Genomic DNA, 14,389 nt, shown 5'->3' on the forward strand with positions numbered 1-14,389 from the left:
AAAGTCTCCCATTAAACATGAATGATGTCATTTCTTCTCATCCTGGAAATGAGCCTTTCTGAACATCCCATAACTACATACTTCATGCTTTATTGATTTAGAAAAACAACATTTGATCTTCAGAACAGCTAAAAGTAGTTCCAGGTAGAAATGATTTGTACATTTACAAGGTGTTGACAGTAAAATAATCTGTTATGAAGGAAGCTTTCATGATTTCTCTGTTTGACTCCATGAGGTTGAAGAGAAACAAAAACATACAAATACAGAAACACAAAGATTCAACTAATAATTAGAGAACAAGCAGGTTGGGATTTTCATGTGGAGAAATATTGATGGAAATAAAAGTCATCATCAGCAGTGATTTCCTCCAGAAAGAAACAAACAGAAACAAACAGCACATAAGAAAGTCAAATAAACAACAGAACAGCAGAGCAGAAACGTCACAACAATAAACTCTGCAACAAACACACAAAATCACTTTATTCCACTTTACACATCTCAGCACTACATCCGATGCGACAAATCCAAAGTCCAAGTCCAAGTCCAAATCCAAGTCCAGCATGGAGCGGCTGAGTGAATGTGGTCTGGACTCTGTGGAGGAGAGTCCTGGTCTCAGAGACGCTGTAGAAGGACAGAATACCTGCTCTGTGATCCAGGTACACGCCTACTCTGGAGGAACGAGGACCTGAGATGGAGGTTCTGATGCTGTTGTAGCGAAATTCATAATCAGTTTGGTTACAATATAATGCCCAAGATTTATCATTAAATCCAAATCCACTTTCATCCCCAGCTCTGCTGATCGTCTTGTATGCAACCGCTACACAACCTCTTCCTCTCATTTCCACCTCCCAGTAACAACGACCAGTCAGACTTTCTCTGCTCAGAACCTGAAGCCAGCCAGTAAATCTGTCTGGATGATGAGAATAAGACTGATGTTGTTCCATTAATGTCACCTTTCTGTTCCCGTCTGAGAGTAACAGCAGTGTGTGTGCTGTGTTTGGATCAAGTGTGATTTCACATGAACATTGTAAGAATCCATCTCTGCTCTTTGGTCCTGGTTCTGGTCCTGGTTCTGGTCCTGGTTCTGGTTCTGGTCCTGGTTCTGGTCCTGGTTCTGGTTCTGGTCCTGGTTCTGGATGTGGCAGTAAAACATCCACAGCAGCGACTGCCAGTGAGATGTTTGTCCATCTGTCTGTCAGGATGTCCTGTAGTTTATCTCTGAGCTCTGACACAGCTGCTGTCACATCCTCAAAGTGTGTGAGAGGACGGATATTGATGCTGGATGAGTGTGTAGACTCACTGAGTGCTGACAGTGAGGGGTAGTTGTGTAGAAACTGGCTGTGATCCTCTGTGTGTGAGAGCTGCTTCAGCTCAGCGTCTCTCCTCTTCAGCTCAGTGATCTTCTGCTCCAGCTTCTCCTGAAGCTCTTTGACTCGCCTCACTTCAGTTTCCTGCTGGGATCTGATCTGCTGCTTCACATCAGAGCTTCTTTTCTGGATGAGATGGATCAGCTGAGTGAAGATCTTCTCACTGTCCTCCACTGTTGTATCAGCAGAGTGATTGATGGCCTCCACCTCCTGTTGAAGCAGCTTCACATCTTTCTCTCTGTCCTGGATTCTCTGCTGGATTTCTAGTCGACTCACCTCCAGCTCTCTCTGCCTCTCAGTCCTTTCTGCTGCAGCTGAGACCGTGTCGTGGCCTTTATGTTCATCCACAGAGCAGAGATAACAGATACACTTCTGATCAGTACGGCAGAACAGCTTCATCACCTCATCATGACGAGAGCAGATGTTCTGCTGGAGGTTCTTGGAGGGCTCCACCAGCTTGTGTTTCTTTAACGGAGCCGCTTCATAATGAGGCTGGAGGTGTTTGTCACAGTAAGAGGCCGGACAGGCCAAACAGGACTTGCTGGCTTTCAGTTTTCTTCCAGTGCAGACATCACAGGCCACATCTTCAGGTCCAGCATAGCAGTGATCAGCAGGAGCAGCTTGGAGTCCAGTCTTCTTCAGCTGCTCCACTAAAGCTGCTAACATGGTGTTTTTCCCCAGGACAGGCCTCGGTATGAAGGTCTGCCTGCACTGAGGGCAGCTGTAGATTCCCTTCTGGTCCTCTTCATCCCAGTGGGTTTTAATACACTCCATGCAGTAGCTGTGTCCACAGGGAGTAGTCACTGGTTTCTTTAGTAGATCCAGACAGATGGAACAAGAGAAGGTTTCTCGCTCCAGCTCGTCTCCTTTCTGCGCCATTTCACCTCTCAGCAGCAGTGACGGTGTTAGTTTCACTTCCTCAAAGCTGAAACTAGTCTGAGCTCTGATCTACAAATCATGTGTTTGTTCAGAGAACGGAGGCTGTCAGCTCTTCCTCTTCACCACGTGTTGCTTCCACCAATCAGACAGCTGCAGATCTGCAGGGGAGGGAACAAGGAAACATGTGGCTTGTTCCAGGAAGAGGAGTGCTTTCAGAAGCAGCTTTAAAGCCTTTTCATGACAGATTGGTTTTCATCCAGTGGCAGATCCAGACAAGTTTCCATGTTGTGGCAAAGCAGCAGGAAAAGCCCTGATGTAGAAGAAAAAGATCCAGAAAAACTCTGTAAAATGATTCACTGCATCAGCATCCATTCTAAGAAAACAAAGACAATATTTAGGCTCCAATAAAAAGTCAAAGAAAAAGACATTAAATGACAGGACTGATATCAGCCTTTACTTTTATTGTGCTGTGCAGGGAAACATCTCCCAAACATCCACATGTGGAGCTTTTACACACTATTTCTCCATCCTGAGGACACGTAGATTCCTCACATGATCATCTTTGCAGTTTGATTCAGTTCATTATAAAACAGAGAGACAATTAGAAAGATCTGATCCAGTTTCCTGCGATGGACTGGCGACCTGTCCAGGATGTACCCCGCCTCCCGCCCCGCAGGCTGCTGGGATAGGCTCCAGCTTGATCAGACCCTTGATCAGATAAAGCAGCTCAGATAATGCATGAATGAATGATGATCCAGTTTCAGTGTTTCTGTTCCAGGATTTGTATCATTTTTACTTTAATCATAACCACAGAGAAGACATTTTGGCTTCATGAGCAAAGCTTCAAATGTCCAGCAAGGCCATCATGTACATACAAGCTGTGTGACTTTAGTGGAACATAAACAGAGAATATAAAGTCACCATGTGGTCCAGCTCAAAGAAAAGGTGGAGAATGTTTTCCTCATCTTCACTTTTTCCCTCAGATGCTTCTCTCTCATTGGCCTTAAACTCTGATTCTCCTCCAATCCGTCTTGTCTCAAATAATGATTAAATTTAAAAAAAAAAAAAAAAAAAAAAATCAAAGAAATCACATGAAACATCCAAGATTTGACCAAAAGTTTTAAAATAAAATAAAGATTCTTTGAACTCTGTTTAAAATTGTTGGATAAAAAATATCTCAACCTTTAGAAGAGGAGCGGTAGAGTCTTTGTACAGTAAATCTATCTTTCAGGGAGTTCACTGTCCACACAAATACAGAAGACAAGAAAATGTGAACTGCATCTGAGCTGAGAGTGAACTGAGGAACAGGAGCTTAAAACTGCATCTTCTTAGATGCATCTTCTTTTCCATGACAAACATCTTGTTCAGCTTTCCCATAACAAAAGAATAGGACGAGCGTTCACAGCACATGAAGACATTGTATGCTCACATAGGTAAAACAATTAGAACAACCATTCTTATTTTTCTCTACCAGAAATCTAAATGTAGAGCCAAACAATCAACGATTCAGTCCGTACGTCAACACAGGAACATATCAACAAAATCCACATAAGACACGGAAACATTGAATAACTGGGAGGATTTTAGTTTCTGACATCAGGAAGTAAAAGACACTTTGAAGAGAAACTGGATAAAAACGGCTGCACAGTGGCGTAGTGGTTAGCACTGTGGCCTCGATCCTCGGTAGGGGGATCAAACGGTGGCCTTTCTGTGTGGAGTTTGCATGTTCTCCCCGTGTATGAGTGGGTTCTCTCCTGGAACTGCGGCTTCCTCCCACCATTCAAAGACATGCATGTTAGGTTAACTGGTTCATCAAAATCGTCCCTAGCGATGTGTGTGAGTGTGTATGGTTGTGTGTCTCTCTGTGTTGGCCCAGTGATGTACTGGTGACCTGTCCAGGGTGTACCTGCCTCTCGCCCAGTGATTGCTGGGATGGACTCCAGCTTCCCTGCGACCCTTCATCAGACTAAGCTGTTTGGAAAAATAAATGGCTGGATAATGTAAATGACATTTAAAACGCGTGTATGAGTGTTACGGCTGCCTGTATTGCTCTTCAGCCTCCTAATTCTGAATCTTCAGCTGGGATAAACGCTCAAACACAGCTCTGATTGCTGCCTCCTGGCTGGGATTGGTCCGTCATGTCACCTGCTCATCCCCACCCTGCTCATTGGATAATTGGGACTTTGAACTCAGCTGACTCCACTAATCACCAGGACTTAAGACACCAGGAGTCCTTCATTCAACGGCTACCACTGGCTCAGTAGTGGTCTGCCCTCAGCTTGTGTGGTGACTCTAAACTGTTGTATGTTGGGAGGACTTTGACAGAGCTGCTTTATTTTCTGTGGTGTTGTTCATTGTCATGGTTCTGTGATGTTAGTTTTTTTTGTTTGAATGGTTAAACCAGTGTTTTTGTTCGGAAAACTGCTTTACGGGCTTGTTTTGCTCTTGGTTTGGCTATTTTGAGGCCATTCCTGGCCTGTTCTTGCTTTTTCTTCCACCATTGGACAATAAATCCGTATTGGTCCATATGTACACCTGGCCACAGGTCTTTCTTTTGTGCGGCTCAGTTGCCCTAGCAGAGTCTGGGTCGTAACAATGAGTGAAAGAGGCAGACATGTACAGACTGGTCTCTGTAACAGGATCACACTGTAAACTCAACACAGACTCACTGAGGAAGCAGAGGACCAGATTGCAAACCCAGGATGCAGCGGCTGAGTGAAGATGGTGTGGATGGTGTGGATGTGGATCAGTGTGTCAGAGGAGACTCTGTAGAAGGACAGCGTGCCAGCAGGAAAGTCCACATACACTGCTGCTCTGTTCGAGTTGGATGAGGAGGATGAGGGGAAGATGGGTGTGCATCTGTAGTTGTGACATACAGAGTTACGACCATCATCGTCAGAGCACTCTAGACTCCACGACTGATCGTTAGATCCAAACACACACACATCAGCGTCTCCTCTCCTTCTGATTCCTCTGTAACTCACTGATATAGAAACGTCACCTCTCCACTCCACCTCCCAGTAACAGCGACCAGTCAGAACATCTCTACACAACAGCTGAGGCCAGACATCAAACCTGTCTGGACCATCCGGATATGGCTGAAGCTCCTCCACACGTGTCACTGTCTTGTCGTTGTCAGACAGTCGGAGTTTTCTGTTTACCGTGTTTGTGTCGATGGAGAGCTGACAGGAATCTGAAGGAGAACAAACACAATCCAGCTGCAGTTATTCATCTGTTATTGCTTCATTTCTCCACACTGATGAGTGGTGTGACGGTGACGATGGAGGAATTCCACTAGTTAAGTAAAAAAAAAAAAAAACAGCCTTACACTTTTTTAGACCTGGTCTCAGCCATCGTTCTCCAGCAGGCTCCACCCTGAAAGCAGGAAGGGGGTCAGAGCAGCACCATCTCTTTCAGCATGCAATCATGGACATTACATGGCTCTCATACATATGTTCCATACTAATTCATTGGATTACATGGCATGGAAGCCATTAGCATCACCAAAGCTAACACTAATATCTACTTGCTATGTGACAGAAGGGGGTATTCTATGCAGGGGGATTAAGGGAATGTCGTGCTTTTTTTTATTATTAATTTAAGATTATTATTATTGTTGGGTTGTTGTTTTTTTTTCAGTTTCTGAACTGCTTAATCCAATTATCTGGGGCTGCACGGTGGAACAGTGGTTAGCACTGTGGCCTCACAGCAAGAAGGTCACTGGTTTGATCCTTGGCTGGGGAGGGGTTCGGTCAGTGGCCTTTCTGTGTGGAGTTTGCATGTTCTCCCCGTGTATGCGTGGGTACTCCAGCTTCATCCCAGCATCCAAAGACATACATGATAGGTTAATTGGTTACTCTAAATTGTCCCTAGGACTGAGTGTGAGCTGAGTGGTTGTTTGTCTCTGTGTGGCCCTGTAATGGACTGGCGAGCTGTCTAGTGTGTACCCTGCCTGTCGCCCAAAGCCAGCTGGGATAGGCTTCAGCTTTTCCGCAACCCTATTATTGTTGTGATTATTATTATTATTTAAGATTGCACCATCTGATGGCAGCAAATTGTAGTAGCTCTGACTTGTGATCTTGATTTTTTTTTTTTTAAGTACAAACACTTCTCATATAGATATCAGCTTGATGTAGTTGACAGGAAAGAGAAGAGTATGCAGAGCGGGATTGAGGCAGAGGAGAAAGGAATGGAGATTTAAACCATTTCTTCCAACTGTTGTGATGGGTAATGTGAGATCGCTAGCTAACAAAATGGACGAGCTCGAGATGCTAACAAGGTCTCAGAAAGAATACAGAGTGCAGTATTATGTGCTTCACCGAGACATGGCTGCATGAACACATCCCTGACTGTAATGTGTCTGTACCGGGCTTTAAAACGGTCCGTGCAGACCGCAGTAGACAACACAGCGGAAAGCTAAAGGGTGGTTGAATTGCTGGTTTAACAGTGTTGGTGTCATCCTGGACATGTTGCTGTCAAGGAGAAGATATGCACAAGGGACATGGCTGTTAGCTGTGAGCTTCCGTCCATATTATTTACCCAGAGAGTTTACCTGTGTTATTCTGGTAGCGGTTTATATAATACCTGGTACAGGAACCAGACACAGCCTGTGATGTCATCAGCTCCGTCGTTGCTCGGCTACAAACACAGCATCCAAACTCATTCATGGTGATCTCCGGTGACTTCAACAACGTCTCCCTCTCTGCGACTCTACCAACATTCCAGCAGTTTGTCAGCTGCTCCACCAGAGAAAATAAGATCTGGGACTTATTTTATGCAAATATGAATAATGGATACAGTTGTGCTGCCCTGCCTCCTTTAGGAAGATCTGACCATAATCTGGTTCTTCTCACCTCCACCTACAAGCCCATCGTTCAGCAGCAACCAGTCATTACAAAGACTATCAAAATCTGGTCTGCTAAAACTGAAGATGCTCTTAGAGGAGGCTTTGAGGCTACAGACTGGAACGTCCTCTGTGAACCTCATGGAGACGACATCAACGCCATGACTGAGTGTTTGACAGATTACATAAACTTCTGTGTGGACAGCATCGTCCCAACAAGAACAGTGAGGTGCTTCCCCAATAACAAACCCTGGATCACCAGTGACCTGAAAAAGCTGCTGAACATCAAAAAGCTGAACAAAAACAACTTAAAATACAAACTAAGAAGTGCAAGGAGGACTACAGGAAGAAGTTAGAAAGTCAGCTCCAGCAGAATAACGTGAGGGATGTGTGATCTGGAATGAAGAAGATCACCGGCTTCAAAGTTATGAAGCAACTTGAGAAACTGAACCAGAACAAGGCTGCAGGTCCAGATTGTGTCAATCCCATATTTCTTAAGACCTGCTCAAAACAACTCTCCTGCACCTTTTAAACAGCAGTCTGAGACAAAATGCCCAGTGCTGTGGAAAACAGCACTACATAAAAAAACACAACAAGCTGAACCAAGTGACTACAGACCAGTTGCCCTGACATCTCACATCACGAAAGTCCTGGAGAGACTCTTACTGGCTCACCTCAACAAGCAAGTAAACACCTTTCAGGACCCATTACAGTTTGCATATCATAATGGAATTGGGGTTTAAGACGCCATCATATACCTGCTCCAGAGAGCAAACCAGATGAAACAAATCAGCCCAATAGGCTACAAAATTGTCTCATAGACAGAAAGACTTGGATGTCTAGAAATTTTCTCCTCTTAAACTCAGATAAGACTGAAGTAATTCTCGTTGGATCTGAAAAACTCAGAGCTAAATTTTCCGGTTTTGTAATGAACCTGGATGGCATTACTTTAGCTTCCAGTGCTACAGTGAGAAACCTTGGAGTAATATTTGACCCTGACCTGTCCTTTGGTCCACATATTAAGCAGGTTACTAAAACAGCCTTCTTTCATTTACGTAATAAAGCCAAAATTAGGGACATTCTGTCTCAGAGTGATGCAGAAAAACTGGTTCACGCTTTTGTTACTTCGAGACTAGATTACTGTAACTCTCTATTACTGGGCTGTCCTAAATATGCCCTGAAAAGCCTTCAGCTGATCCAGAATTCTGCAGCCAGAGTCCTGACCAGAACCAGCAGGAGAGATCATATTTCTCCAGTTTTAGCCTCTCTTCATTGGCTGCCTGTTGAATCTAGAATAGAATTTAAAATCCTTCTCCTTACATATAAAGCCCTCCATAACCAGGCACCACCATATATCAAAGACCTCATTGTTCCTTATATACCAAGTAGAGTACTTCGTTCGCAGACTGCAGGCTTACTTGTGGTTCCTAGAGTCTCAAAGAGCCGAGCAGGAGGCAGAGCCTTTGGTTATCAGGCCCCTCTCTTATGGAATAAGCTCCCAGTTAGTGTTAGGGAAGCAGACACCCTCCCCACCTTTAAGACTAGGCTGAAGACTTATCTTTTTGATAAGTCCGATAGCTAGGGATGGTTAGCATCTCTTAGTTATGCTGCTATAGGTTTAGACTGCTGAGGGACATTTCCTGATACACTGAGCTTCTTTCTTTTTCTCTTTATCTCTCTCTTTTACCCCTCCCCCCCATAACAGTGTTGCATCATTAACATGTATGTCTCCTGTCTCAGCAGGTCTCCCTGGCCGGCAGTAGCAGTTCCTGTTGTCTGTTGTCTTTCTGTCCTCTTCCCCCCACACAGCAGAGGCAGATGGCTGCCTGTCCTGAGCCGGGTTCTGCCGGAGGTTTCCTTCCTGTTAAAAGGGAGTTTTTTCCTTCCCACTGTCGCCAGTGTGCTTGCTCAGGATGGGAGATTGAGTTGGACTCAACTCAATCTGTTGGTTTCCTTATATAGGCTGTTATGAATTGGCCTTCATTATGTTTTCCCCTCTGTCTGTAAAGCGTCTTGAGATAGCATTGCCGTGATTTGACGCTATATATATAAAGTTGAATTGAATTGAATTGAACACGCTCGCCTGGAACATTCAGGCAGCACTCTGAGGGTCATGTTCTTTGCTTTCTCAAGTGCTTTTAATACCATTCAGCCTGCTTTGTTATGTGAGAAGCTCCAAAATTTCCAGGTGGATACCTCCACAACCACCTGGATCTATGACTACCTCACAAACAGACCCCAGTTTGTGAGACTGAAAGGTTGTGTGTCTGAGATGGAGGTCAGCAGCACTGGTGCACCACAAGGAACTGTACTCTGGCCATTTCTCTTCACTCTGTACACCTCAGACTTCCAGTACAACTCTGAGTCCTGTCATCTGCAGAAATACTCTGATGACTCTGCAGTTGTGGGGTGTATCAGGGATGGACAAGAAGCAGAGTACAGAGAACTGGTCAGTCAGTTTGTTAAATGGTGCGGTGACAATCATCTCATATTAAATAGCAGCAAAACAAAAGAGATGATTGTTGACTTCAGGAGGAACAAGAATAAGCAAAGCACTGTTTCCATCCTGGGAGAGGATGTGGAGGTGGTGGAAGAATAAAAGTATCTTGGAGTTCAGCTGGACAACAAACTGGACTGGAAATGCAACACTGACTACATCTACAAGAAAGGTCAGAGCAGACTGTACTTCTTAAGGTAGCTGAGATCGTTTACGCCTGCACGAAGATGTTGCATATCTTCTATAAGTCTGTTGTGGAGAGTGCAGTCAGCTTTGCAGCATCTGCTGGGGTAGTAGCATCAGAACCAGAGACTTGAAGAGAATCAACAAACTGATCAAGAAAGCTGGTTCTGTGCTTGGAGTAACTCTGGAGCCGCTGGAGCTGATTGTCCAAAGAAGAACGCTGCACAAGCTGATGAAGATGATGGAGGATTCTTCACACCCTCTCCACAACACAGTGATGAAACAACAAAGTGTGTTCAGTGAGAGATTTCTTCAGGTCCGATGTAAGACTGAAAGATACAGAAGATCATTCCTGCACTTATAGGGGCACCCATTGCAAACTGGTGTATATGGAAGGTGCCAGACCAAGTGCAGCTCAAAGACCCCTATGATGATGATGAATTGTGGAATAAAGGTTCCCTTGCCTGGACATGGGTCACTGGGGCAGCCCTATGGAGCCAGACCTATGGGTGGGAATGCATATTTGCATGAAGACAAGAGCCTTGTGGCCAGGGCATTGCCCACGGGGTCAAATTGGGCTCAGCTCCTATGGTCTCACTACTCACAGCAGGGATTGGATGCTGTGTGAGTTGAGCGGCGGCCGAAGGCGGGGACCCTGATGGTCCAATCCTTGGCTTGCTCCCCCTTAATCTGAACCTGAGCAATGTTATGTTGTTGGACTTTTGTGCTCATCACAGATTGTCTATAATGAACACCATGTTTGAACAAAAGAGTGTACATATGCACACTTGACACCAGGAAATTCTAGGATGCAGTTCGATGATAAACTTTGTTGTCGTATCGTCAGACTTGTGGCTACATGTCTTGGACACTTGGTTGAAGAGAGGGACAATGTTCCGTGTCTCTATTTTCAAGAAAGACAGCCGGATCTGTAGCATTAAGGTCATTGGTGCCTGTTGTGGCCCAGAAGTCATTGATGGACACGAGCAGTAAGGGATGTGGTCAAGCTGAGGGAGTCCTACCGGGCCTTTTTTGGCCTGTGGTGGGGAATCAACCCTCAGCCTTTCCAGTAAGTCCCATTTAGTCTGTCAAATAGTTAAATCCTGAAATGAAGAAGAGCAATGTTGTTTTCACCCTGGTCATGGAACAGTAGACTAGCTCTACATGGATGGATGGATGTGATTCACAGCAAATATGGATGTGTTTACACACATTTGCCACATTGAAACGCTTTCAAGTTTGTAAAATTAATGGTTTGTTCCTTAAACATAACTTGTTACTCTCTTTGAGGTTTTTTGTTACTCTCTTTTAGGTTTTTTGTTTTTACCATGTATATTTTCTTTTACAAATCCACGTACATTACCGTCTGCCGTGTAGTGACAGGCTATGGTTTTACATCACAGTGTTGCTTGTGATGAAGAGTACCAAACCCTCTAAGGGGTTTTACCATGCAGAAATCTGTCTAGACTAAATCTAAATTTTTATGTCCTCCTTCTCTATCAGACATCATGTGTGGCTGGCAGCAGCATCTCCATACCTGAGTTTGTGTGGATCCTTCAGTGCATCTATAAGCAGCTTCCCTCCTGAATCTTCTGGGTGGTTGTAGCTCAGGTCCAGCAGTCTCAGATGGGAAGGGTTAGAGGTCAGAGCTGAGGCCAAAGCAGCACAGCCTTCTCTTGTGATTAGACAGCCTGACAGGCTGCAGAAAACACACAAATATTCAGAAGGAAGTACTGTTAAACTAAAGATAAATGTGCCTCATTCACCGATATCTTCCTATGAATGTTACTCAGTTCTAATACAAGTTTTGATTTTTTTTTTATAAACCCATCATGTCATGATATAAATAAGTTCAATCAATTTTAAATTTTAGTCAAATTTTTGTATTTTAGTTCAATTTTAGTATTATATTTTTAATTTTTAGTATTTAAATGATTTTTTTTTTTTTTTTTTTTTTTAATAGTTTTTAGTCTCAGTATTAGGATTATTATACACTCGGTCACTTTAACTGTGAACTGCACTTTACATCATGTCACATCCATTTAATTCAACTTAATTTGTAAATTTTGCTTTTTTTGAAAATGTAATGTCTCAAGACAAGTGTATATGAAAGGGGGATAGGTGTGTGTTTGCACAAGTGTAGATGTTTTAAAGTATGGGTTTTAGATCCTGGATAAACATCCTCTCATTTTGTTTGCACTACTGCGGTTTATTCAGCAAAATGACAATAAAGCTTGATTTGATTTGATTACATTGACAAACTTGTAAACTTGCTTGTAGCTTGCCTCTAAGTCTGTGAAAACTATTCCCTTTGTAAAATGAAATGATTTTCCCTGAAAATGTTTAAAAGACTGAGGGGCTGTGCAGACACAGAGGCAAAACACAGGTGAGAGATCCCAAAAGAAACACATGTAAACACATAATGTTACATAAATGTGTAGTGAAGTGTCCAGTTTTTTTAAGTTGAGAGTCTTAGTTATAAATAATTGTGCGGTGAGATTCGAATATCAAATATTATCTCGTATTACTTCTAAAGACAGCAATGTTACAGTCTAGCATGCCAGGATGTATGACCTCATGGTGTGAAGGAGAAAGTAGTACTCATTGAAACAAATGTTCATTTCACTTTACATACTGTTCCTTCCACAGTTTTTAAACTTGAAACCTCATTGTGAGTGTGAAGTGGATTAGTGGTTTTATTAACTGAGGGGACATATCATTAATCTCCTAAAAAAAGGAAAAAAAACTACTAATAAAAGCTACTGTAGTAGTACATATCACTTATTAAATTACATGCACTGCAGATGAGTGGCTATGCCTCTGGAGAAGTGGGAGACCATCTTCAGTCAGTGGTTTTGGAAGTTGCAGACGAGTTGGACATGCATATTGTTGTGAGCGTGTATGCTTGCAGTCTATTGCTTCCATGGTTTAAGAAGCCCTGTCATAGTTTTAGATCCCTTATTGACTGCCACTAATTCTTGAAAGAGTACAATGGATAAAAATCTGTTTATTTTTCCCCGAGGGGAATTATTTAGGGTCTGATCTCCAGTTAGGAGCAGGACTTAAGTAGGACTTCATTTGTTCACAAAGACAGCGAGAGAACAATACCCAGTCTTATAAAATATTATCAATATTAAAGATCTTTGCGCTGGTTTGTGAAAATAGCACAAAACCATGCCTATACAAGCTGTTACAGGTTCAGATCGCCTGATTCAAATTCCAACTTTATTGATATAGCGTCAAATCACGGCAATGCCATTTAAAGACACTTTACAGACAGGAAAAAAAAACATAATAAAAGCCAATTCATGATAGCGTATATAAGGAAACCAACAGATTGAGTTGGAAGCTCCAACTCAATCTCCCATCCTGAGCAAGCACATTGGCGACAGTGGGAAGGAAAAAACTCCCTTTTAACAGGAAGGAAACCTCCAGCAGGACCCGGCTCAAGTACAGGCAGCCATCTGCCTCGGCTGTGAAGGGGGGAGGAGGACAGATCTATTATAGGTTGTGGTCTAAAAGGCGTAGACCATAAACACACAGGTGGTCTGGTAATCATAGAAACACATTTTCCCAGCTTTTCTGATCACCATCAATTAATAATCACTTTATAATTTTTATTCATTTTTATTTTCATTCATTTATATGTTAATTAGGCCATTTAAAATATGTACCTGAGAGTTTCCAGTTTACATTGTGGATTCTCCAGTCCACCACACAGAAGCTTCACTCCTGGATCCTGCAGGTCGTTGTTACTCAGGTCCAGTTCTGTCAGACTGGAGGACTGGGAGGTGAGAACTGACGCCAGAGCTTCACAGCTTCTCCCTGACAGGTTGCACACATTCAGTCTGAGCACAGAGAAAAAATCCGTGTATAATATAAAAAAAGTATTACCCCTCATGTTTGTTATTCACACATAATTTGCATTAAAATGTTATCATAACTGATTAAATATATTGTTCCATTGAATCTAATAAATTCATTCAATTAAAGTTCAATTTCGAGTCAGGTATAGTCCCAAGCTACTTATAGGACTCTACACACTGGACAACTTCTCATTTAATTTGGATGACCTGAGGAGTGTGAGGTTTTTTTCTAAAGTCAATTATCATGTCCTTTGTCTTAGGGGCATTCAGATGAAGGTAGAACTACTTAGTTTACAAAGCCATTCACAAATGGGTCATGTTTCTTATCGTCATTTTGTAGAAGGCTGACAATAACATAGTCATCTGCATACTTTAAGATTGACTTGTTACTGTATTTATTTTGACACATATTAGTGTTCCAGATAAACAGAAAGGAAGACAGGACGCACCTTTGTGGCAAACCCATAGAAGTGTGAATGTGTTCAGACAGACAATCATTCACTCTTACTCTTTGCCCTCTATTAAAGTCCAAAATCCAACCAACTAAAATCATTCAAGGTTGTTGGGGCTCAGAATTTAGGAACGGGAATGACCACAGCTTCATTCCAATCTGTGGGACATGCTATTCCTGTAACTGTTTTGTTTAGCTAATACCCACATCTGTTCTATTTATGTTCCAATATTGTTAGTGTACTTCTATAATCTTAGTTTGTTTTGATAAGATCTCATCCATGTTGCTCCAATAGCAAAACAA

General features: G+C 42.8%; 2 protein-coding genes across 2 annotated transcripts in view; both read right to left on the reverse strand.

The window, feature by feature from the left end:
• Positions 1–312: 312 nt before the first annotated feature.
• On the reverse strand, positions 313–2,261 carry LOC306765200 (tripartite motif-containing protein 16-like). The gene has a single exon (XM_079252596.1). It carries the CDS (start codon positions 2,244–2,246, stop codon positions 480–482), a length of 1,767 nt encoding a protein of 588 aa, XP_079108722.1. The 5' UTR covers positions 2,247–2,261; the 3' UTR covers positions 313–479.
• Positions 2,262–4,900: 2,639 nt separating this feature from the next.
• LOC306765195 (NACHT, LRR and PYD domains-containing protein 3-like) overlaps positions 4,901–14,389 on the reverse strand; it is a gene marked incomplete at its 3' end in the record, with an annotated part of 33,524 nt that continues 24,035 nt past the window's right edge. Inside the window, exons 4-7 of the mRNA XM_079252591.1 lie at positions 13,444–13,617; positions 11,307–11,468; positions 5,575–5,621; positions 4,901–5,439 (exon numbers count right to left, since the gene is read on the reverse strand). Of these exons, the coding sequence (XP_079108717.1) occupies positions 4,901–5,439; positions 5,575–5,621; positions 11,307–11,468; positions 13,444–13,617 (922 nt within the window). The remainder of the gene's footprint in view (positions 5,440–5,574; positions 5,622–11,306; positions 11,469–13,443; positions 13,618–14,389) is intronic.

The sequence above is a fragment of the Telmatherina bonti genome (assembly GCF_933228915.1).
Source record: "Telmatherina bonti genome assembly, chromosome: 14".
NCBI lineage: Eukaryota > Metazoa > Chordata > Actinopteri > Atheriniformes > Telmatherinidae > Telmatherina > Telmatherina bonti.

Excerpts from the sequence above, each read along its gene's own strand:
- LOC306765200 (XM_079252596.1), bottom strand. The coding sequence starts at position 2,246 with ATGGCGCAGAAAGGAGACGAGCTGGAGCGAGAAACCTTCTCTTGTTCC.